Below are 25,850 nucleotides of genomic sequence, written 5' to 3'. Positions count from 1 at the left end.
TTCCTCTCCCTTTACTCTTTTTCTCTTTTCTCTCCCCCTTTCTCTCTTTCCTCTCCCCCTCTCTCTTTCTCTTTCTCTTTTTCCTCTCCCTCTTTCTCTTTCTCTCTTTCTTTTCTCTCTCTTTCTCTTTCCTCTTTCTCCTCTTTCTATCTCTTTCTCTTTCCTCTCTTTCTCTCTTTCCTCTCTCTTCTCTTTCCTTTCTCTCTCTTTCCTCTCTCTATCTCTTTCTTCTTTCTTTCCTCTCTTTCTCTTTCCTTTCTTTCCTCTCCTCTCTCTCTCTTTCTCTCCTCTCTTTCCTCTTTCTCTTTCCTCTCTCTCTCTTTCTCTCTCTCTCAGGTGAGGAGAGAGAGAGAACGAAGGCAGATGGCACCGAACGGGCGGGGAGGGGGAGCAGGACAGGAGGCAGCGGCTCAGACGGCAGGCGGTGGCCACGGCAGCATCGTTGGGGCTCCCCGTTGCTCCCGGCCTGACTGCCGCATCCTCAGCCGAACAGGCGAGGAGAGGGAGCAGGACGGGAGGCAGCGGCTCCGGTGGCGGTGGCAGCAGGGCGGCGGCCACTGCAGCATCGTTGGGGGTCCCTGTCGCCCCCAGCCCGGCCGCCGCGTCCTCAGCCGAACGGGCAGGGAGGGGGAGTAGGACAGGAGGCAGCGGCTCCAGTGGCAGTGGCGGCCACTGCAGCATCGTCAGGGTTCCCCACTGCCCCCGCCGCATCCTCAACCGAACGGGCGGAGAGCGGGAGTAGGACGGGAGGCAGCGTCGCGGCCCCTCAGCCGAACGGGTGGGGAGGGGGAGCAGGACGGGAGGCAGCGGCTCCGGTGGCGGCGGCAGTGGTACAGCGGTGGCCACTGCATCGTCGGGGGTCCCCGCTGCCCCCGGCCGCTGCCCCCACCGCATCCTTAGCCACTTCATCGTCGCAAGAGGAGGGCGCCAAGGGCGGGTGCACCATGGGCGGCCGCGCCAGCAATGGGGAATGCCGCCGCAGGGACGAGGGGGGTCCCGACCCGCCGCCGCCCTCGCAGCCCAAGGTCTCCTCTTGTAGCACCGAGGGCGACGGCAGCAAGAGGATGGCGAAGGGGTACGGCTGCCTGTTTGCCGCCGCTTCTTCGGTCTTGCTCAGCACGACGCGGCGGCGGCAGCAGGAGGACGGCCAAGAGGACCGCGCAGCAGGTGGGAAAAGGGCCGGGCAGCCGCCATGGGGGAATCCGCTGCCCGTGAGATGGCCGAAAGGCGCAGGCGGAGAGGGGAAGCTACAGAGACTCCCGGCGACCCCCCCACTAACAGAGGCGACGGCAGAGCAGGGCGAGGGGAGACCCACCGGGCAGGGAAGAGGCACCCCGAGACCGGCCACCCGCGGCTCCTTACCAGGGACACGTTTCCAGCAATCCTCCCGGCCACCACGTGCAGTCTGAAAAAGGAAAGAGGTTTGTGGGCAATCCCACAAACCAAAGAAGTTCAACCAACCAATCAATTCAAACTTCATTAGAAGTTTGAATTGATTGGTTGAACTTTTTTAGTCCCACTTTTTTTTTTCAGACTGCACATGGTGGCTGAGGACAGGGAACCGCAGGAGACGGCTGAAAGAGCTGCATGCGGCTCCGGAGCCATGGATTGCCAACCCGTGGCCTATGTAGTGGAGATACTTGGCTAGATTGTCATAATACTGATTTTCTGCATGGGTGTAGATCTGGAGCAAAGCAATCTTTCTGCATGTGTGGATGATGTAACCAGACAAGTGGGATTTTTAAAAATTAAGTATATTCAGTTTGTCAGATGTTTAACATTCTTAATTCAATTCTGATTATTTTTTCAGGTACACAATATGATTCAGCCACGTTTTGATAACATGTTTGGGGGATCCTTATGGGGAATTCAGAAAAGGGGCTAAAGCAGAGATGGATAACTATGGCCTCTTTGCAACCTGTGGACTTCAATGCCCAGGTTTCCTGAGCTAGCATGGAGTTGTTGGTCCACAGGTTGTAAAGGGGCCATAGTTGCCCCCCCTCCAGCTAAAGACTGCACGTAACCAGAAACCTCAACTCACTCAACTGCAGTATAGGTGATAAGCCTGGTCTTATGCTTTGAATTCCACTAGATAGTTTTTATCTTTATTCAGCAACATGAAATATAATCTTATGCAATTCAATGAGAAAGACATATGCCGCATCTGAATGTTTTGAAGCCACTGAGCTGGACAAATGCAGTAATCTATATAAATAAAAATGTAAATGTTTATTTGTTCAAAATCTTAAATCTCCGAAAGTTCTTCACCGATTGCTTTGAAAATTTGACACAACGTTGCATTCGAATACACGCGTGTTTTTATATACCTACTATTATATAGATGTCACACCTGTGACAGGTAAAAACATGCTTTTTTTGAAAAACAGCGCCATCTGTTGGACATAAAAGCAACACACTTCTTTTCCATTTAACCAGACTGAGCCACAGCAACGCGTGGCCGGGTACAGCTAGTTTAAAATATACGGCAAAAATGTCAATTTTGAGAAGAATATCTATTTTATTTTTTATTTTTAAAAAATCAGATATAAATATATGCACTGCTGCTGAAAAAAAGAAAACAAATGTACTGTTTGCACATTCAGTAGTAGTGTAAGGAAATAATCTTGATATTTTTTAATGAATATACCCTAGAGGGAGAGTACAGGTAGGCTGCTATCTGTGCAAGTTTGCATAATACGAGGTTTGATTTAGTGCAGTTTGTAAATTGATAGCAGCTCGTGTTTAATGTGCCAAAATTCAATTAATGAGAGGCTAGCTCATGTTTAGTTACAGTTGGGATTTTAGATGCTGCCAATCTTCATGTGTTCACACTGGAGAAAAAGAATATTTTGTCAGAGGGAAGCAATGCAAGTTTTGTTTTTAAAAAAGGCTCATTACATTATAGCAAACATTTGATGTAACTGAATGACATGCGTGTCATAGCAATGCTAAAAAGGATAAGATGTTGGAATGTCTTAATCTGCAGTAGATTTTCTTTTTATTAAGCTTTCTATAGCTACTCTGTGACTTTGTTAACCATAAATTTAAATTATTTATATGTACATTAAATTCATTAATGTACATATAAATGTTTGTTTACACCTTTTCATTGCCTATTTCCGTCAAGCTGATATCAATTAGCACATTTTCCATAGAAATATCTCTTAGAATAGGACAAATTCAAGTAATGCAGCCATTTCATCGGATTCACTAGCTACACTAATTGAGACTTACCTGTAATTACAAATGACCTGCTGTTAGAAATGAATTTGTTGCCTTTAATTGGTAGTTATTATTTTTTTTAAAAAATGATTAGTGTATTTTTAGGATGCTGCCAACATTCAAATTCCACACTTGATGAAATCAAAATACTGATAAAACATCCAGGGAAAAAACACTTATGATGGTAGTGGGCTGAAATAATTCAGGCAGAATTTTAAAGACATTTTTCTTGCATAAAGAACCTGATCAGAATAAAACTTCAGATACTTGGACTTGATAAGTGCCACATAGGGAGCTCCTGATCATTCCTAAAAGAAGCAAAAATATTTTTAGTAGTGTTGTGGTGCCTATGAAAATAAGAACACAGAATGAAACTATGTTGTCTCATAGATTGCTCTTTATCAAACAAAAAGCTGAATCACAGGCAATCTCATTTGACCCATAACTGGACTTGCAGCTCTGTAACTTTCTTTTATTGTCTCTGTTGCATTAAGAATGACAAACTCTCTGTGTATGTGTGTTGGGGAATAATGATCTGAAAGTTATGGATCTTCCTATATGTTCTTGATACATTGTGTACACAGCAGTAGCTAGGAACCAAGCCAGCATTCTCCTGCTATATATCATATGTATTTATTAAGCCATTTCATTTAATATGTTCAAGTTGTAATTTTTCTTTTGGCTGCTAGTAAGAGTAGGTAGCTGGTAAAGTAGTTGGAATAGTCCTTGGCACTTTTATGGGCCTTTACATTTTCCAAATGCATTATGGCAGGGGTCTTCAAACATGGCCCTTTTATGACTTGTGGACTTCAACTCCCAGAATTCCTCAACCAGCGTGCCTGGCTGAGGAATTCTGGGAGTTGAAGTCCACAAGTCATAAAAGGGCCAAGTTTGAAGATCCCTGCTTTAAGGACATAAATTAATCAGCTGCTAACTTTGGAACCAATTTGGGCCAAATTCTCAATTTGAGAGTTCTGTTAGACATAATCTCCATGTCAAAACACTGTTCTGGTAATGCATAGTGATACCTTATTCTAACATTACTAAGACATCTTTAGTAAGATAATAAATCAAGATTCAAGCTACAGAAGACAGAAATGAACTGTTTGATAAACTGCAACTCAGATTTTCTCTTTCAAATTTTTAGATTTAATCAACATCAGTCTGCTCCTTCTACGTACTACGTACAATATTATTTGTTGTAAAATGTCCCTTTCACATGCTTAGCATTTGCTGGCTAAGATTATGACTTTTAATAAACAATCAACGCTTTTTGTGTTACACGATGATAATAATATAATTGTATGTATAAAATGGCATTTGTTCCACATATATCCAACAAACCCTTAAATTAGTGAGGAAAGTTAGAAAAATCTGACTGAATTGTAAGTTCAAACTGAATGGCAAATAGTAGAAGATTCTGCTCCTGACAATATTTGTGTCATCACTATTGTGTACTATTGTTGATGATCAGCAAGAGAAAGCTGGTTAGGCCAGTCTCTCTCGTTTTTAAAGTTCTTCCATGAAACTTTGCAGCAGTGTAAATTAAACACCATTTTAAAGATAACTGAGAAGTGGAGAGGATGCTGGTGATTGTGATTTATTTACATACCACTATCAGTGGGGAAACAGCTATAGCTGGCTTTAAAGCAGTGGTTCTCAACCTTTTTAATGCCGTGACCCCAACCGGTCGTAAGTCGAGGACTAAACCGGTCGTAAGTCGAGGACTAAACCAGTCGTAAGTCGAGGACTAAACCGGTCGTAAGTCGAGGACTACCCAACTGGTCGTAAGTCGAGGACTTTTCCTGCCCGGAAGCGCCGCGCATGCGTGGTTCTGCCCCCTGCGCCGGCCGAGGCGTAGCTGGCAAGCGGCAGAGACGGAGCAGGCCAACCACCAGCTGGCCCAGTCCAAGGGAGGTAAGGCACCTGCCGGAAAAGGGGGAAAAAATGGCGGACAAAAAAAATGGCGGACAGCCTTGCTTGGTGACCCCCATGAAATGGTCGATCGACCCCAAATGGGGTCCCAACCCACAGGTTGAGAACCACTGCTTTAGAGCCTATGCTTTGCATAGAAAAAGTCCAATGTTCAATCCTTAAGAATTTGAAACTTGAAAGAGCCAGAATCAATCAGTGTAGAAGAGACTGAATTAGGGATTCCCTGTTTCTCTACAAAACAACAACAACCGAATTAGTCCCAGTGAATGGGGTTTATTTGTTTCAAAAATGTATGAGCTGCTCAACAACAGCACTCAATGGTGATACTCCATGATAGAATAAAATCAATTCAAGTAAAAAAATAGCTAAATCAGCATCAGCTAAAATAGCAGATGAATATCAGAAATGGGAAAAGCACTATAACATTAAAAATGCAGCGGAAGTAAGACCAATAAAAAAACTTTGCTTGGTATGATAATGATAACAAAAGAGGTGCATTGTAGATTTCTTGAAGCAGTCATGGTGATTAAACTCTTTCCCCACTCTGCATTCCTAAGCAGACTTGAGAACATTTGATAAATTAATTTATTCCAGAGAAATTAGGAAGCCGTACTTGAAGAAGAAGCTAATAGCACCCTGGAATCTTGCCCTCTGGTTAGTTAGTCTCCAGACTTGAATCCAGGTCTCTTTCTCCCACCATTTTCAAGTCAAACAGCCATATAGCTGCTTGATCCTGGTCTTGAAGATTTCTAGCATCTGTCTCATGGTTGTAAAATGGGTTTTAATAGTGTGAGAGTCAGAGATTCTTCCTTAGAAAGTTCAACTCTGAAACCAAGGATTGTCTCATGGGCCTGATACAAAAGTCTCCAGTGATTCACAAATTAATAAAATGTATCATGGTTTGCCATCATATAAATGTACCATTTTTTAAAAAAAAAATTTGCACAATGAAACTAATTTTTCAGCATTTTGGCCACTTATCTAGCCAAGTGGTTTTCATTAACCAAAACAAACTTAATATGAATGCCTGTGCATAACAACATAAAATATTGAGCTGAATCATCTTGACATTTCACAAAGAATTAAAAAGAATAGCAGTGTTGCTCTTTAGCTTGGCGCGTGTCCCCTTCTCATAAGAGCATTCAGTTCCTGAAAATTTAACTCAAAATTTTATGGAGAGGAAATTAAAGCATGCGTTCTGTCACAGTGAAAATAAGCAATTATCGTTTGGTATTTTCCAATTATAATTAAAGAGAAAGCATGGGGTTTTGCGTCAAGATTTAAACAAAATACCTCACCTTTCTCATCGATGGATAGGGATGTAGAGAACCACATAGATGAACCTGGCAAAGATATGAAGACCATTAGCAAAACATGAGCTTGGTCTGGAGGGAAAGTTGCCCTATCTTGACCTTCTTTGGTTGAGGAGGGAGAGAAAAGGAAATGCTGCAAGGTTTTAGAGATTCTGTTACTACATAGCCTAAATACGAGGGCAATTCAGAAATATACCTCCGTCTGAGCATATGCGAGAAATAGGCGGGGATAGCGACGCCTGTCCTATGGCGCCATGCGCAGTAGTTCAGTAGGCAGTGAGGAGGGGAAGGAAAAGGTTGTGTTGCAGTTGACTCATCCGCTAGATCAGAGGTCCCCAACCCCTGGTCCGTGGACCAGTACGGGCTGCGGCATGCCAGGAACTGGTCCACACAAACAAGCAAAGCCCCATCCGTGGGATGCAGGCAGCACACAAAACCACGCACTGTCCGGTCTGCAGAAAAACCTCTCTCCATGGAACTGGTCCCTGGTGCCCAAAAGGTTGGGGACCTCTGCGCTAGATCAATTGAAAATGAGCCGTGCCATAGAAAATGTGAAGTGCGTGCAGTAATACGATTCCTGTGTGCGAAAAAACCTTCGGCAGCTGCGATTCATCGTGAACTGTAAGGTGTCGTATGTCAATGGTGTCACATGTTTAAAGATGGACAAACCTGATGTGCACGACGAGGCAAGAAGTGGCCGCCCATCTGTAGTCAGCGATGAACTCGTGCAGGAAATTGACAAAGGGTGGCTTCATTCCCAGGTGGGAGATTTTTTTTTTTGCAGAAGGAATTTCAAACCTTGTAAGACGTTATGACAAGTGCCTCAGTTTGAATGGCGATTATGTCAAAAAGCAATGTCATGTTGTAGTTTTCTAATGTGTATAATAAAAGTTCTGTCTCTGCAAGTGTCTGTCATTGATAACCAAACGGAGGTTTATTTCCGAATCGGCCTCGTAAATAAAGGAGAGTTCCAGTATTTCTTGGAGAGGACATTTCCTGATTTTTGGCCCATCTAGAATGACTGACAAGTGGGAAAGTGGGCAGCTTAGCACAGAACCTGGAACCATCTCCATTGGGATACGTCAAGGAGAGAGTGGAACTTTGTGCCTCAAAGCAAGAGGGCAGAACTACCCATTTGAGTGCAGCTCCAGGGTGACAGACGAGAGAGTCCAGATGGAGAACCCTGTGGAGGAGGCAGAAGCTTCACATCAGCCCCAAATAGCAGAGCTCACTTGGCAGGCTGCAAGAACACATCCTTGTTCCTGCCACTCAGTTGGGGATGGTGTTCTACCTTTCTTCGCACCAGGAAGTAATGTTTTTCTCCTGTCCAGGTTTGCTAAGAGGCATTGCCACCACTGCTGCCTCCTGCCTCTGCACTCCTTTCTAAAGAGGCCACCCTAAGTAATGGCTATGGGTTGCAAGGGGGCCCTGAGCAAAGTCAGCCTGTCCTTGATTATTATGTTGTTTCCCCTGACTGATGCAGGTGGAGGGAACCTACACACCCTTGTTAGCAATAGAGGAAGCTTGGAGAAAGGGGAAGGTATCAGAGGAAAGAGAATGTTGTTTCTTAAGGCTGTATGGGCTAGATTAAGCCCCAAAGGCCCAGGAGGCCCAGTCCTTGCTTATAAAAAAAGGCAAGTTCATATGTTGCCACAATATGTATTCTAATACTGATTGTCTTACTGTGTTTTATTTGTTGATATGATTGTGGAATAACATGAAATAACTGGAGGCCCAATTTGGATCTCAGTTCTAAGCTTATTTATTCATTGATAACATCGAATATTTGCATAAGATCAGGATGCTTGTCAAAAGTGTGTACGCCATTGTGCAGTTTATCAAGAGAAGTGAATTTGATTTAGTTGTGCTACGTTTTGATTTGCTCCTGTAACCTTTCTATGGAGAATAATCTGTATTCTGTTGCTATCTATCTGAACAAGTTCTGAACTTTACTCAAGCAGCCCCTAGATTAAACAAGAGGATCTCTTCCAGGAACTGTTGCTTAAGCTGATTTTTCACATATGTCAGATTGCTTGCCAAGTACGGGCATGAAAATAGTGGCTGCTATTTTTGTGTCTCTTTGCATAAAGTTGGAAGAACATAAATCATGACTTACAGAATCTGAACGCTGCCTATGATAGGTTGCCGGGCTATGTCCATTACTTTTATAGAATACATTTAAAGTATTTAGAATACATAGAGAATTACATTTGAACAAAAGCAGCAACTGTTGAAAAAAAAAAGGTATTTTCTGTGCTTGAGCTTATCTCAGAAGAAAAAAAAGAGAAGGAAATGAATGTTAATGCGCTATTCCGGGTCAGAAAGAAGAAAAAGGCCAGTGTCATAAATAAAAGATAACTTTGAAAGAGAGTTAAAAATAAATGCCTGGCCTTGGATAATTTTTCCTGCACGTTTGGCTTCTTTATGTATTCTATCCATCATTTTGTTAATAATCTTCTCTTTGCAGGGATCAGCAGATTCATACACAAGCAGACCATCAGATTCTGATGTATCTCTGGAAGAGGACAGGGAAGCCATCCGCCAAGAGAGAGAACAGCAAGCAGCTATTCAGCTTGAAAGAGCAAAGGTATCCCCCCTCCCTCTCATTTCTTCCTCTTCTCTCCTTCCTTTTATTTATTTATTTATTATTTTTTTCCCAACTTTTAGATTTCAAGAGAGAGAGAGGGAAAAAAATTATGCCGTGGGGAAATCCAGCCACAGGTTTAGTAATTTTCTGGAGTGGGTGGGTGGGTTATTTTTCAGCATAAGTACCTTTTTAAATCAGAGCTTTTGTGATACTGTCTATGTTTCCTCCATCTGTACATATTTGTGAACAAAAGGCCCAGTGGTGGGATTCAAATATGTGAACAACCGGTTCCGGAAGTCCATTCTGGGCCTAGGCAACAAAAAATTAGCTACCGGTTCTGCCGAAGTGGTGCGAACTGGCTGAATCCCACCACTGAAAAGGCCCCTGGAACTTGCACTACTTTCTGTCTGCCTTGTAAGATAGATTAGGCCAAGAAATCAATGACATTTAGGTCTAAAACAACTTTTTGGGAATGGTTATAGTAACAGAATCTTGCAAATCTGAATGTGCTTCCTTCTCTCTCCCTTTATCTTCATGTCAAGCAGGAAAGGGCTTGTCTGAGGTGTTTTCTCAAATTAGTTTCTTGGAATGGACTATCTGACTATCTGTTCCTCCTATCCTTCGAGGCCATTCCCTCTGCCTCTTATATCTTCTGTTATTTCACACTTTACCCTGAAGCCTTCTAACTTAATAATCTAGCCATAATAATGTTGCTGAAATTGAGTAGAGGGGTTTTTTTGTGTGTTTTTCAGATATCCTCAGATATTTCATATTTAAAAATAAGAATTTTTAATTTCCCTAAAGATTAATTCAGTCACCAGAAGGTTTCTTACCCTACCTCTCTAACATTTGTGCAAAACTCTTTGCCTTCTTTACAGAATGTTCTTGGTATTGTTGTTAAATGTTCATACATATATACAGACTCTCGTATGTAGGTGGTTACATTTAAAAGCCAAGATTTATTTTTTTTTAACTGACATGAGGTAAGCGGAGAGCAGATTGATGCAATGAAGCTTCACTAATTGGGGAAATAGCTATATATAACTCACAAAGGCACTTTCATTAGCCCAACTTTCTCAGATGATGGGCATTATTAAGATTATTAAGCTCCTGGGTAAATCCATACCATAAAATAATCCGAACACCAGGATAGTACTAAAAACAAAACTGTTTAATATAAAAGCTAAGCCTTTCGTCGGTCAACACTACTGACATCATCAGAGCGTAATACAAGATTGCTGGCAGTCCTTCTTATGCTGCCGAGCGGCTCTGCGCTCGGCTCCTTGACCTAGTTACCGGTCCGTCAGTTCTCTCTATCTGGTTTCTTAAATGGCCCCCGTTCTTTACTATGTTGGTGCCCTCCGAGGTTGCTGTTTCCTTTTTCCTGGATCCAGAGATTGTGCCAATAGGTGTCCGGAGCCGCGTAATACACCCCCTCCCCCGAACGTATACAAGCACAGTCTAACCAAGGAAGGTCGGACAGATCCCGGAACAGAACTAGAAAGGACGACAGACGCGGGAGCAAGTGAGCAGAAACAGAGAGCGGTTGGATCCAGGAAAAAGGAAACAGCAACCTCGGAGGGCACCAACATAGTAAAGAACGGAGGCTGTTTAAGAAACCAGATAGACAGAACTGATGGACCGGTAAATAGGTCAAGGGGCTGAGCACAGAGCCGCCTGGCAGCATAAGAAGGACTCCCAGCAATCTTGCATTATGCTCTGATGATGTCGGTAGTGTTGACCGACGAAAGGCTTAGCTTTTATATTGAACAGTTTTGTTTTTAGTACTATCCTGGTGTTCGGATGGAAAATGTTTAAAAGTATATAGGCGCAAATAAGAGCACAGGGAAACATTTGAATTGGGCAGCTAAGAAAGGACTATTTTCAGTGAAAAATGGAAAATGTTTGGTGAATTGGATAGAATTAGATACTGTGAGTGGGTTTCTGTAAGTGACTGCTGATGGGAAAGCATTGCTCATCTATAAACTGATTGGAAGGAGGATATAAAAATGAATTATCTCCTTTGAGTCAAGCTCAGTTTCTGGTGACTTTTAAAGACATGTTCTGGGCAATAGTATAATTAAAGATTGCCACAGTCTTCTTCCAGCATATATATATATATATGTGTGTAACCGTAATCCATATTCACTTACCTTTGTGTCATCTTCAGCCAAGCAGACATGCTTGCAAATAAAGTACTGATTAGCAGCTGCCCATCAATTCCAATGTCTAAAGAAAGTTATGGCATCAATTTGGAAATAAAGATAATGCTGGCCCTTTCTTTTTCAATTCAGTTCAAGCCAGTTTCCAATTTTCAAAGCTAATCAGCCAGCCCACAAAAATGTCTGTGGATATGTTGGTAGCATATCTTGTCATCATGTTGGAGAGCTCAAGTTTTGAAACCCACAGCTAGAGCAGACAGCGGACAAGACGTGAAAAGAAAAACCTGTGTCCCAGCTGAAATATAGTTGGGGCCCTTCAGACAAAGACGACAGTATTTATCCTGAACTGTGAAATTTTATGGCAGTGTAGAACTATTTATTCATTTGTTTTATTCTATTTATACAGCCGCCCATCTTGCAATAGCAGCTCTTGATGGTTCTAATAAAAGACAAGCTGTTATAGAGTAAAGAGGGTAATTTGTTGAATTTGGAGCTGCAGTGAACTTCTTGACTGATCAGGAGGATATTCCCGCTTCCCAGTTGGGCTCTTTTTCCTCACTGGATTCTGTAACAATGCAATCATAGCATCTTTTCAGATGGACAGATGCTCTAATAGATTGGCATTTGTCAGATACTAAAGTCCACCTAAAGATTTTTTCCCCCCAGACTAATTAACAGAGGAATGCAGATGACTCTTTAATTTAAGTAGCAGATGAATTAACTGAACCAGATACAGGCATAATCTTTTACTCCTAACAGTTGCTAGTAATTCTGATTGGGTAGCATTTTTCAGAACAAAATGAGAACTCGGAACTAAACTGTTTGAAAAGTAATTTAAAAAGCAGAGAAGTCACCAAAAAGGCATGTCATCAGAGACCCAGCACATCTGAAGCTATAATGTTTACTGAGATATGTAAGGGAAACCAAGTTACTCATATGCAAATGAAAAGCCACCAAATTGTGATTTTGCAAATTTGCATATCATTTTTCCAGTTATAGGATCCCATTCAGATTAATGCAAAGTGGAGGTTTGTACACATTATGCAAAGAAAAGACAAAATTGCAAAGATTTCCCCCCTCAATTCAAATGTTTAATATTTGTGTTTTTTTCTCTGAGGAGGATCATAGACATCAGGTGTGTTTTGCCAAGAAATTTCATAGCTGGCCCCTATAGGGACTGCTTTTTCTTCATGTATATATTTTTGGTATTTTTAAATGACACTTTCAAAAGATAGCACCAACTAGGACAATAACAATAGCATCAACTATCCTAGTAACAATAGAAAAAGAAACTGATTTATGAGTGATTTAAATTTAGTGATGAAATGTAGCGAGTTTAGCAATCACTGAAGATTTGCTGGATTCAGAAATTATTGTAATTTAATATTGTAATTATTGTAAGTTGATGATGAAATGTAACTCAGTCTGCTGGTACAATTAGTGATTTTCTACCATCTTTCCATGGTTCAGTTCCTCATTTCCTCCTGCTGACTGCTTAAATAGGGCACTCTGCAACACACCTTTTTTTACAGTCAGCAAAAGAAACCCAAAAGAAGCAGCAGGAGAAATGGACTGATTATAAATAAGCTATTGTGTCATCTGAATCCTGTATAAATTTCTGTAAATCATTGATTGCAAATAAATAACATAATCTCTGAAACTATGGCTGGGTTCACAAATCATGTTAATCTAGAATGCGGCGTGTTTGCTTTTAGCTTAATGTAATATGCAAAGCGGGTCATTATAGCTTGAGCATCCTGTTTTTAAAACATCCCAGCTTATTTTGTATGAATTCAGCCAGGTAGGGTTTGTTAAAAAAGAGAATAATTAATGTAAACATGTGTTTGAGGCCTATCTAATTGCCACGTAGTGTTTAATGATTAGCTGAATGATCATTGTGCATAATCGTATACATTTGTCCTAAAAAAAAAGAGTATAATACAGAAAAAATCAAACCTTCATAACTGTAGTTGTAAAAATGGTCATGTCTTCAGTTGCCATTCTATGGCTGAATTTTAGGGCATGAACAAAGATTGACTGGCCATTGCCGTTTCAGTATATTTCTGACGTGATTATGAGCTGCTGATTTTTTTCATTCATTTCAGTTCTTCTATTCAGCATTAATCAAATCATTTTAGTATTATTATTTTTTTCATTTTATCCAATTCCTTATCTCCCTTTTCCCCTTACTTACTATATTTTTTTCCTAGTCCAAGCCTGTAGCATTTGCTGTAAAGACTAATGTGAGCTACTGTGGAGCGCTAGATGAGGATGTTCCCGTACCGAGCACTGCCATTTCTTTTGATGCCAAGGATTTCCTACACATTAAAGAGGTAAGTCATATAACCAAATACTCATTTCCTCCCCCCCCCCAGGAGCTTGAATCTAAACAAGGTTTGACTGTGCAAGGTACAAAATGAAGTGGGAAAAAGAGCCAGTGTTTTACCCAGCACGGCACTCATTTAGAAAAGACTGGCCCAATCTTGTTCTCAAGAAGTATTGGGTCTCAATCTCCCTAATTTTCAGCAACATGGCCTTTTAGTCATACATGCCTGGAATTCTGGGAGTTGAAGCCAATCTACCTCAGTGGCATTGCTTTGGGTAAAGGCTGGATGAAAGACTGCTATTAGGAGCCGCTTATCTCGAGTTGCATTTCAAACAGCTTAGAACAGTGATGGCGAACCTTTTAGGGACCGAGTGCCCAAACTGCAACGCAAAAAGCATTTATGTATCGGGTGCCGGGTGGGCGTGGCCCATTGGGTGGGCGTGGCTGCCGTGGTAACGGCAGACTAGGTGGGACTAAAAAGTTCAGTCAATCCCAACTTTGCGAGATCTTTTTTTTCCCCGCGAGAAGTTGAAATTGATTGATTGAACCTTCTTTTTTTTTTTTTGCACACGGTGGCGGAGGCCTAAAGCAAAAAGGTTGTATAAAACCCAGCTGAAGGCCTAGGACTGGGGCGACAGCGCGTGTGCCCACAGAGAGGGCTCTGTGTGCCACTTGTGGCACGCGTGCCATAGGTTCACCACCATGGGCTTAGAGGTTGTATACTTGAGAACGTGACATTTGAAGCCAGAGAAGCCTCAGTGAAACCAAGTGGGGTTTGATCTCATTCATGATTCCTTGAACAACAAACAACAAAACACCAGCCCTTTCACTACTGGATTTCCTTAGTGAATAGTTGAGAGTGTTTGGGATACCATGAGGAGCAAATGATTTTATTTGTGCCTTGCTTATAAAAAATACTATCTTTGCATTTCGAATTTTTAGAAGACATTGGGCCATAAAGGTAGCATATGAATCAGGCCTCAGTGCCATCTGTCTTTTAATAGTCAACTAGTACCGGGACATTTATTATGTAAGTGGTTTAGTTCTTTTTGCTACTTCCTTTTTGTTTGTGAGAAGAGATCCTTCTCTTCTATCCTTACTAGGCAGAAAGGATTCCATCTCATGCTAAGCTTTTCTCATTATTCCATGCAAGACTAATTTTACAATTACAAATCTATATCACTGCAACATTACCAAATTAATTATTATTCAGGAGTACCATTAAGTTGAATGGTAGTTGAGGTAAAACAGGATGTACAGAATCTTGACCTTAGTTGCCAATTTTCAGATTCAATCTTGAGATGGAACTGGGTATGTCTTAACTTTGTTCAGTGGAGAAATCTGGAACGAAAAAAATACTCGGGGCAAAATCTATTTCCAAAGTGGAGCTCTGTAAGTTAGTTTTCTGTGGATAAAAAAGGATGTGTTCTCAATAATTTTTTTATGGAACTAACTTTCAAATGAAGATCAGGAGGATTAGGTTACGATTGCAACTTTATGTTAATTTCTAATTATTATAGACAAAGAGCATTGATTGCAAATAACCCGAGGAATCCTGCAGTTGGATTGATAGGTAGACAAGGTGCACATTTTAAGAGAGCCTCTGCCCCCATGCTGGTTCTTGATAGTATTTAAGTGGACTCTTATTGTTGAAACACAGTGCTTTATGGTATATATAATTGTTTTTAATAAGACATAAATTATACTCTCCTTGGCGTTTGACACTGAGCTTAGAAATTATGCATTAGAACAATGTGCAACTATATCACATACTTAGCCCCCCTCCCTTCCTCTAAACAAGTTGATGGAAAAAAGATTTGATAAGTTTCTGCCATTGCTTAAACTAGCAATTTCTGGAGGCTGTGTGTATTTTGGATCATAAGTCCTTAGGGACCAGACACCCTTAACTGTCTAGTTCAGACATCAAGCAAAGTCACTTTGGTAGCAAGCTGAAATGTCAGCAAGAATGGATAACTGCATATTGAAGATGTCTCATTCATCATCCATTAGATAATATATTATGTACTTTTAAACAGCCTTAAGTGGCAACAGTTATTGCAGTGCATAAACCTCTCATGTTCAGTTACCAATAAAAAGAAGATATATTTCTTCTGTGTACACTACATTGTACATCTATATTTACGTTTTTATGGAATTTTTTTGGTTATATACACTGCCCAGAGTCCATTAGAGTTGGGTGGCTAATATATTTGAAGGAATGACGGAATGAATGCATGCCTTGAAGAACATATGGAGAGTGCTTTTAATGAAATAAACATTGGTATTCATATAACATCTAATTAAATCAACTTTGTGAATAGAACAGACTTTTTAAAAAAGCAGTCTACCAGTCTGGTAGTCCACTTCCCAGTTCCCCCAAAACATCCTCATAAACCCTCACTCTATCAATTAATAAATGTATGAAGTGTTTATAATATAAGAATTCTTAAACTTGCGTCTGTGGGACCACAGGTCTCTCGCTTTGCTTTTCTCTTCCTTAGTTACCTCCTTATTGCCTTGATCTGCTCAATAGAGGCACAAAAAGCCACTGCTTTATATCTGCACATTCTTAAGTGTGAATGTACTTTTACTAGTGGGGGAAATGGGAAAGGAGGATACAAAATTTTAGCAATGAGATATTGGCAAATGGAGGGAAAAGAAACCTAGAGGAAAAACACTAAAATAGTATCTTAATTTGGTTCTTCCATGAATGCATGCTTACATATTTTGGTAAAGTAAGGATCTGCAGAAAGTTCTGTTGTAGGTAGCATAACATCAACATAAAATACAGCTCAGAGGTTGGCAGTCTTTGAGGGTGAGTGTGTGGTTTTGAGTGTGCCATGTCACTTTCACCAAATGTCTGCCCTATTCATAAAATCCCATGGTGACCGTGACAATTCATAAAACACCCATATATTGTCCCCTGCAGATGGCGACGGCTATCCAACACTTTTATTTTTTTAGGAAAGCTTGCAAGGTTTATGTGGGAGCCATGTACATTCTTGTAAAATAAAGATTTCCAAGCTGGCACTTCATTTTGTGGAATACTGTCTTCTCATTATTTTTTTCTAAATAAAAAATGTTTTTAAAAAGTCATTGGAGCAAGGAGCCTGGCTAACTTCACATGAGATATCCAAGGCAACACTGTCCACTTCTCAGGAGAATAGTCTACTGAAAGCACCAGTGTGAAACTAATTGTAGTTAAGGAGACTCACTTGATCTTTGAATTGAACAAGAGGGGTTCTTTCCTTAAAGTGATGGGGCCAGAACCAACACTAAATCTGATATGTTTTAAATTATATTTAAAAAGTCCATGGTAGTATAATTACATAAACTTAAATTGCATATTAAGATAGTTAATTTATTACTCCCTGTATGATTTAATCATTTCTCACATCTTCAAATTAAAGGTTACAGTTCAGCAGCAAAGCTACAGCTTTGATTTAAAATATTGTAGAGGTTATGTAGGAATCAATTATGTAGCCTTCAAGGAGGAATATAATAATGGGAAGAAAGAGCAGGACGAGGCATGCCAAGCTATGTGGAAAGAAGGGCAAAGGAAAGACAGAAACAAACATTTCCTTTGTTGCAGAAATATAACAATGACTGGTGGATAGGAAGATTAGTTAAAGAAGGTTGTGAAATTGGCTTCATCCCAAGCCCATTAAGGTTGGAGAATATTCGGATCCAGCAAGAACAGAAGAGAGGACGCTTTCACGGAGGGTAAGATAATATACTGGTTTTATCAAAACTGTCTTTTTTAATATTAGCTGAATTCAGCTTTTTAGTGATTTTTGCCCAGTATTTGTAGTCTCAAAATATGGCATTTGTTTTCTGACAGATGAGAAATTAATCAAACGGGGGCTAACAAAATTGGGACTTCAGGTCTTTGTAAAGCAGGGGTGTCAAACTGCCGGCCCGCGGGCCGGATGTGTTATCCGGAAGCCACGCCCACCCCATTGCCAGCAATGGCAAAACTCTCCCGATACGTTGCGCAACGTCACGTGACGTCGCGAGTTTGACATGTCTGTTGTAAAGGGTTAGATCACTGATCCTGAACTTGTAATATCAGGATGGACTTGACCTCAAAATTTCCAGACAACATAGTGAATAATGTTGCCCTAGATGGGAATTCAGTCACATCTGGAACACACCAGCATTTAGTAGGCTAGTTTTGGCATTCTATTTACATCCCTACATATTCATCCTTAGATTCATGCTTCTAATTCTTTTCTATAATCTTTCATTAAGATTAAAGCTTAGAAGCATCCTAGAAATGAATAAAGTCCAGGTGCCGTCATCCGTTCACAATTGATAAAAGTTTTCAGTAGCCATATGCCCTTGTTTATGGAGCGCTATCATCTGATTGAAGCATTGAGAGAAGAATCATGCTATTTCAGGGCATCCTGAGTCTGATGAGCTGCCCAGACCAAGCTAGCTTAAAGTTTGTTTGTTTTTTAAAAAAATAACAACGGTAAGAGCACAAGTGATTTGAAATTGCCCGTCAGTGGTAATCATCAGAAGAGTAATTGGCAACTAGCGCAGTGTTTCTCAACCTTGACAATTTTAAGGCATGTGGACTTCAACTCCCAGAATTCCACAGCCAGCAATGCTGGCTGTGGAATTCTGGAAGTTGAAGTCCACATGCCTTAAAATTGTCAAGGCTGAGAAACACTGAACTAGCGGAAAGGTTGACTTCATTTCTGTTTAATCTGCACTTTGAAATGTGTTTTTGTTTTATCAGTCTCTATATTTTCTGTTTGGCAGTTCATAACACCTACTCCCTTATCACTGGTAGCAGATGATTTTAGATCTGTTACAACTAATAGTTTTTGCTTCCGAGGTCTATCCTTTAAAAAATAAATAAATATGGGGCTAGGTTATAGATATCATAATTTTTGAAAATAGGTATTCTGAGTGAATGGAGGATGTAACGACATAAAATATTTTTATTTCATGCTATTGGTTAAAAATAAAGTTAAATTTATTAAATTTTTTAATACAGTTAAAAATTTAAATCCAAGTTAGAAATTTACAGAAATCCTTAGTTGCATTCATTTGTTACAGTAGAAGTTTATTATTAGTGTAAGCTTTTTCCACCACATGCCATTGACAATTCTTATAGTACAAGTAGTACAAATGATATTTATGACACTTAAGGAGCACACTTGGGACTGGCAGTTCAATTGATAAGTCATGTCAGTGAACTAGACATGATATGAATGTGACTTGGTATTTGACTGATGGCTTCTCTGTTGACTCCGATTGTCAGAAGCTAGTTGCGAAGCACGCAAATAGTGATTGTCTGACCATGGGACACTGCAATGGCCATAATGTCCACCACTTGCCAAGCACCTGAATCTGGGTCACCAGAACCAAAAATGACATGAATTACTTCCACCAACAAAATCAATTTTTTTATAGCCCTTCTAAGTGTAACTCTCTGAGGCCTCTTTGAACATAATGGCAGTTGTTTTAATGCCATAATCTCAAATCTCATGACCTTTCACTTCTTAGTAAGTTCCAAGTAATTGCTAATATAATTTTTTACCCAGTCAGGCTGAAATTAAGAACGGAAGGAAGCGCTGTAGGCCCATGTAACCTTCAGATACATGTAAATAGTACCAAAGTTCTGTTGTGCAACGTTCTCGCAGTGATCCAAACATTCAATGGGGTTCTTTATAATATAGGAAGTCAAGTGGGAATTCGTCTTCAAGCCTTGGAGAAATGGTGTCTGGTACGTTTCGAGCTACACCCACTACCACTGGTAAGCTTTCCAAGTTTTCAGAGGAAATAAATTCCAAATAATTTTGGTTTGGGAGGTCTTACCCTATAGTTCTAATGCGAACCTGCCTTGTGCTGATGAGGGTCATGTGGGTCTCTTAGAAGGACAAAGAACGCATCTGCGTGGATTGGCTCTCAAAATAATTGTACAGTAGCTGTGAAGGATTTTCAAATAAGATTCTGCTTGTCCCTCCCCAAATTAAAGATTTTATATCAAAATGTTCTGATTCCTAAAATCTCAGCTATGACGTCTGCATGCATGTTAAATGTGAGTCTGTTACCATCTTTGCACCTTACTCACCATATTATCTTTTTTAGTTGTACGCTTTAGGTGGGGCACAAGGCAATCATTGAAAAGATGTCTAATGTGTTCTTACTCTGGGGAAAGAGGGAGAGAAAGGGACTTGTGGTAGCATGGAGCATTAATCAGTTTATCTTGTGTCAGTTCAAACATGTCAATTACTGAGATTTTGATCTCGGGGACGATGGTCCCTGATAAGCATCTGTTGTCAAAGGCTTTCAAGAGCGGGATTACTGAGGGGAGAGGAGAGAGGAACTATTCGGGCCTAAATGAACAACTGGTGGTTCATGTACCCCTTGATTTCTCTCTTGAATGGCTTCCCAGAGCTCCCTGACATCGCATCCCTGAAATGTGGCACGTTGATGAATTGTAGTAGATAATTCGGTAGGAAATAAAAAGGAAATAGGCATGTTAAGCCTCTGAGAATTCCAGTTGCATCCCTTCCAATGCCGTTATTATACCCAACCCCAACCTCTTGAGCCTTGCTAAGTGATGAGGATGATAATCTAAAATTGCCATTCTCAGCCACAAAAGTGGTACCTGCTCCTAGTCAAAATGGATATATAGTAAAGGTGCAACTTTCTTTTCTGAAAAATTGATGGGAAGTGAGGAACAAGGCTGCTATTCTGAAGTGATAGTAGTGACGTTCCTGTGGAAGGAAGGAGTAGCTGAAGACAGATACTGAAATCGTTTCCCAAGCAGAGCAGCAAGACAGAGGGGTTTAAACTTAGATGTCTCCCCACACCAAGCTATTTTACAAACGAATTCATGTTTGTATGGCTGCTGTGCAATTATACAACATCTTATTTTTTATCTTTCAGCAAAACAAAAACAAAAAGTGGTAAGTATACAAACTCTAACTCTTTACACTAAAAATTTCTTAGTGTACTCTTGCAAAGAGTTGGTGTTTACTGAACAATTTTTCCCCCCAGACAGAACATGTGCCTCCTTATGATGTCGTCCCATCCATGAGACCCGTTGTGCTAGTTGGCCCTTCTCTAAAAGGCTATGAAGTAAGTGTTCTTGGTAGGAACTGACATTCCAGACTTCTTTTTAAACTATATCAAATTTTAAACGACACAAACCACTTTGTGTGATCTGATTATAGCAACTTAAAGGTTGTCTTATGTTTCCCCCCCCATCTGCTAACTACACAAATATATTTGAATTTAATGCTAATATTATCAAGCCAGCTGTAAAACTTGAGACACACACACATCTGCAGTCGCTAGTTCGGGGAAAGCCACTTTAATGGTTTATTGTTGGGTAAATCTGAATCAGATAATGTAGTCAGACAGCCATGAAATGAATAAATCAAGATTTGCATAGAAAAGGGAACTGTCTTGAGGAATAGATGGCTTTGTCAGAGCTGCAACATATTCCCTCCTTTTTTTTAAAAAAAAAAAAAGTAACTGTTAAGGAAGATATATACTTTCTCGGATAAAATGGACAGCAATCTTTCATATGACTTTTTGTCTTAAAACAGAAACAAAACATACACATGACAGATGGTACATAAGACAGTGGTTCTCAACCTGTGGGTCGGGACCCCATTTGGGGTCGATCGACCATTTCACGGGGGTCGCTAAGCAAGGCTGTCCGCCATTTTTTTTGTCCGCCATTTCCCCCCCTTTTCCGGCGGGTGCCTTACCTCCCTTGGGCTGGGCCAGCTGGTGGTCGGCCTGCTCCGTCTCTGCCGCTTGCCAGCTACGCCTCGGCCGGCGCAGGGAGCGGAACCACGCATGTGCGGCGCTCCTGGGCAGGGAAAGTCCTCAACGACCGGTTGGGTAGTCCTCGACTTATGACCGGTTTAGTCCTCGACTTATGACCGGTTTAGTCCTTGACTTACGACCAGTTTAGTCCTCGACTTACGACCGGTTGGGGTCGCGGCATTAAAAAGGTTGAGAACCACTGACATAAGAGGAAGGACATAGCTTTGCTCACTTGGAATTACCAAAAGATATCTCCCATGGTGCCTCCCAGGCCCCTGCTTTACTGTACTGTTTCATTTCTAGAGTGTTAGATTAATTTTAAACAAAAACATAAAAGGAGCTGGCTTGCTGCAGAGCATAGCACCAGCCTCTATAACCATCTTTGTTTCCAGTGACTTTGCAATAGGTCCCATAGGTGTTCTCAAGAAGAAAAAAATGGTGGGAGACTACAGCCCCATACTTCGTTTACAATGTCCCTTTTTACCCAGGAAAAACAAAGGAAGTTGGAGGGTGATTGGGAACCTCTAGGGCAGAGGTGGGGGAACTACGGCCCCTTTATGACTTGTGGATTTCAACTCCCAGAATTCCTGAGCCAGCATGGCATTCTGGGAGTTGAAGTCCACAAGTCATAAAAGGGCCTTAGTTCCCCACCCTTGATTGAGGACAGGGGTGTCAAACTGACGGCCCCGTGGGCCAGATGCATCATGGCAAAACCGCACCCATCCCATTGCCGACAATGGGGAAAAAAGTCGCGATATGTTGCGACATGTCAAGTGACGTTGCGAGTTTGACACCCCTGATCTAGGGGGATAGAAGTGGTAATGTAGAGATACTCCACCTGTGCACTTTTGGATAAAGTGTTTTGCAATTGAACCTACCTACTGTGGCAGCTATCTCTTTCTCTTCCCTTTCTTCCATGCAGAGTGGTCTGTTCTGGATCTACTGCTAAACCATAATTTACATACACAAGTCTGATGGATATGTCTCCATGATTGATGCATCTCGCTACTTCTGCATAACTGTGTTAGTTACATTTATGTTTGTATAGGGATGAGAGAAAGGGAGAGAGAGAAGAAATGAACTTTGGTTAGGTTCACTACTAGCTCTGACCTCACCTACTCTGGTGATGTGAGCACCTGAATATTTTCCCTACCCAAAGAAATGCATACTGGGATTACCTATTCCTGGTTTATGGATATAAGCTGGGATCATGAAACATGGATTAAAGTTGGCCTGTTTGCTAAATCATAGTTAATATTAAATATGGCTTGGTTAAGTCCAGACATAGTAGCTGGGTTAATGCATAACACTAAACCATGTGGTTTGTTTGATGGCGGTTCAGTTGGGTGTGCAAATCCAGCCATGGTGGTGGTTTTACATATTAAGACTTGGTGCCTATATAGTTCAGTAGAAAAATAAAATGCTCTCAATTTCTTGGGGATTTGGAGAACAGAAAAATGCATCTTGCAAAAGGAACGATGACTAGCTGTCATTAAAGCTACTTCTCACCAAATTAAGTGGAGTTGATTCTTTCTTCCATTTCTGTCCTGCCCTTCTATCCTGAATATAGGAATATGGGTGCATTTAAGCACTTAGTTAAGTAAGATTTGGCTTTATTTTCCCCTCTATAGTTTAAATCTCATTCAGAGAACAACCTGCAGCATGAGCCAGCAAAGAAGAATCATTTCTGATAGTTTCTGGCAGGTGTAAACTGGAACTGAGGATTGCCAACATATTCTGGAAAGCCCAAAGAGTTGTGTATAAAAAGCAGACCAATTTGTGACATTTGTGTTCTCCTATTTGCAAGTGCTGAGGCATGGCAGAAAATTTCCAGGATCTATTGCAGAATATTTAGTTCTTTCTGTCTAGCTAGAAAATGTCTGTTGAAGGAGAACTAACTCAGTAAAGGCACCACAATTAATGTATAGAATTTGAGCATCTGCAATGCCTTACTTTTCCACCTTTTTCGTTTACTTGGGAATTTTTTTCTCGGTTATCTTAATTACTGCAATCTTTTTGATCTCTGCAAGGTGACAGACATGATGCAGAAAGCCCTATTTGACTTCCTGAAGCACAGGTTCGATGGGAGGTGAGTAGTAATATTCTTTTTTCCCCTTTGTATTCATAGTTCTCCCTAGATGGCTTCTAGATGGACATCTCAGGCAATTGTATTATTGTACTCTGTAACTGATTTCAGCTGGTGGATTGCAGGATTTCATAATGGCTGACTTCATGACACTGCCATAGTGTCAGAGCATGGACAGTCTTATTGCGCTGAGGTAATCCAGGAGTAAAGACAGTAAACAGTGGTCTATATGAAATGGTGGTTTATCTTACACTATCTACAATATCATATACCAGGAACAATATACATACACGTGTTAATACAGCAGGCTCCAACATACAGCAGTTACAGCAGGAAACAGAAGAGAGAGAACACAGCAGCAGAGCCTTCCTTTTATACAAAGGCTCCTAAAGGGATATAAACCCTGCTGAGTCATTCCCATCATTACATCATACACCTCACATTATACAAGCTAGTTAGCTGTTAAATTATTACCTTGACACATAGCATTAAGTATAAAAGCATACATAAATGAATCACTTATGTCCATTTATTTATTTATTATTTAAAGTGTTTTTATACCATTTCATTAATCAGTCTATTATATATACTTAATAGGCCTAACTGATTAGATATTTTAGCATGCAGTATAAATACCCAAAATAAATAAAATCTGACTGTTCAGTTAATAAGCATATTTGCCATCTTATGCCCAGTTTTCTTGCAGAATTAAACTCGTACTTATTTTTGTCTGTATGGATTCAACTTGTAAAATATGTACTGAATTTTTTAAAAAAATGTTTTCCACTGAAATGAATATTTTAAAACTTGAATTATTGAGCTTTCTGTTCAGTAAAGTTAGATGAAATTCTGTTGTTTCCTCTAAAAAATATATATATAAAATTTGGCTCAAAGAAATGTTGCCACCTAATTCATTATCAAATGAGCAAGAACTATTGACCCAAATTCCTAGGAATTAATTAAAGCATAGGGCAAAATTTTGTGGGAATAAGAAAGTAAAAAATGGAAGTAGTTTGGAAGTCTTTTATTTTTAATTTCCTTGGCTTAATCATGCTTAATCATACTAAGCCTTATAAAATTGTACAGGTTTTTTTTGGACAAAAATATTCGCTCCCATTAGTCTAGCTTTTTCACAGAACTTACTCTCGGAAGAATCCGTGGCTGATTGCCTAGTTCTATTAATCTGAAGCTAAATCTTGCTTATTCTTTGTCTCAGGAAGGTTATTTGCATGTTTAATAATTTCAGATCCAGGCTTAATTAACTTCTTCAGATTACAGCTTTAGGATTTCTCAAGCTTTTCTCTCTTCTTAAGCATTCATCTTCGATCCTTACCATTGAGCTGGATGGAACAGGAAAACATCGCCCCCTAGAGGAAAGATATATACTGTATCTCACTTTAGATTTTAATATCTGAAGTGGTCTTTGGATTAAGGCAGGGGTGTCAAATTCGCAACGTCATGTGACGTGTTGCGACATATTACGACTTTTTTTTCCATTGCCGGCAATGGGGTGGGCACAGTTTTGGCATGATGCAACCGGCCCGCGGGCCAGCAGTTTGACACCCCTGGATTAAGGGGTCTTTGTGAACAACAAAATCTGGGTTTTGAAGCTAAGTAGCACTGGGCTTGATTAATATTGGAATAAGAGAAGTCCACCAAAAACCACAGGGCTATAGGTGAGACTAAGATATCAGAAAAAGATCCTGGAAGAAGGCAGTGGTGTCCATGAAAAAATCTACCGTATTTTCCGGCGTATAAAACGACGGCGTATAAGACGACCCCCAACTTTTCCAGTTAAAATATAGAGTTTGAGCGAGAGGGGGGGGGGAGAGAAAACTTGATGAGTAATATGCCAAACCACATGTGTAAAGGAATAAAATAGAATACCCGTATTTTCCGGCGTATAAGATGACTGGGCGTATAAGACGACCCCCGACTTTTGAGAAGATTTTCAGGGTTTAGAAAGTTGTCTTATACGCCGGAAAATACGGTACTCTCTTCAGGGTTATGTCAAGAGCACAATGAACTTGGGATGCCAGCAGGAACAGGCCCTCTGGAAGGTCCTAACACCCGATCTGTGTATGATTGATCTGTGGTGTGAAAGCAGCGATGAGACATGCACCATAACTTCATGATACAAACACCAGGCCTCAGGGTGGAGTCTATGTCATGGGATCACCTCTTGCACTATGCCTTTTTGACCTAATCTTGGTTTGCTGCAGAAGCTTATGCACATTAGACATGTTCATATTTGATACACACATATTTCCAATTAAGAAACTGTTTTATACTAGCACCATGTAACATTTTTTAAAATTATGGCAGCTAACAGGATCTGGATCTGAAGATGGGAGGGATTGGAGAATAGAAATGCTAGTAGTATAGAAGTGCTGATAGATTCATTTCTGTCCCACACTTGCTC

The 25,850-nt window shown here is 40.5% G+C and overlaps 1 protein-coding gene across 1 annotated transcript in view; it reads left to right on the top strand.

Annotated features, from left to right (window-relative positions):
- Positions 1-25,850, top strand: part of LOC107286075 (voltage-dependent L-type calcium channel subunit beta-4) — a 73,220-nt gene that overhangs the window by 30,534 nt on the left and 16,836 nt on the right. The window contains exons 2-8 of the mRNA XM_015814372.1: positions 8,938-9,057; positions 13,430-13,552; positions 17,138-17,268; positions 19,236-19,312; positions 20,452-20,471; positions 20,563-20,643; positions 23,373-23,431. Coding sequence (XP_015669858.1) covers positions 8,938-9,057; positions 13,430-13,552; positions 17,138-17,268; positions 19,236-19,312; positions 20,452-20,471; positions 20,563-20,643; positions 23,373-23,431 — 611 coding nt within the window. The remainder of the gene's footprint in view (positions 1-8,937; positions 9,058-13,429; positions 13,553-17,137; positions 17,269-19,235; positions 19,313-20,451; positions 20,472-20,562; positions 20,644-23,372; positions 23,432-25,850) is intronic.

The sequence above is a fragment of the Protobothrops mucrosquamatus genome, unplaced genomic scaffold (assembly GCF_001527695.2).
Source record: "Protobothrops mucrosquamatus isolate PMUCROS unplaced genomic scaffold, P.Mucros_1.0 scaffold_87, whole genome shotgun sequence".
NCBI lineage: Eukaryota > Metazoa > Chordata > Lepidosauria > Squamata > Viperidae > Protobothrops > Protobothrops mucrosquamatus.
The sequence above is the reverse complement of the archived record's forward strand: the minus strand, read 5'-3'. Positions and strand labels throughout refer to the sequence as shown.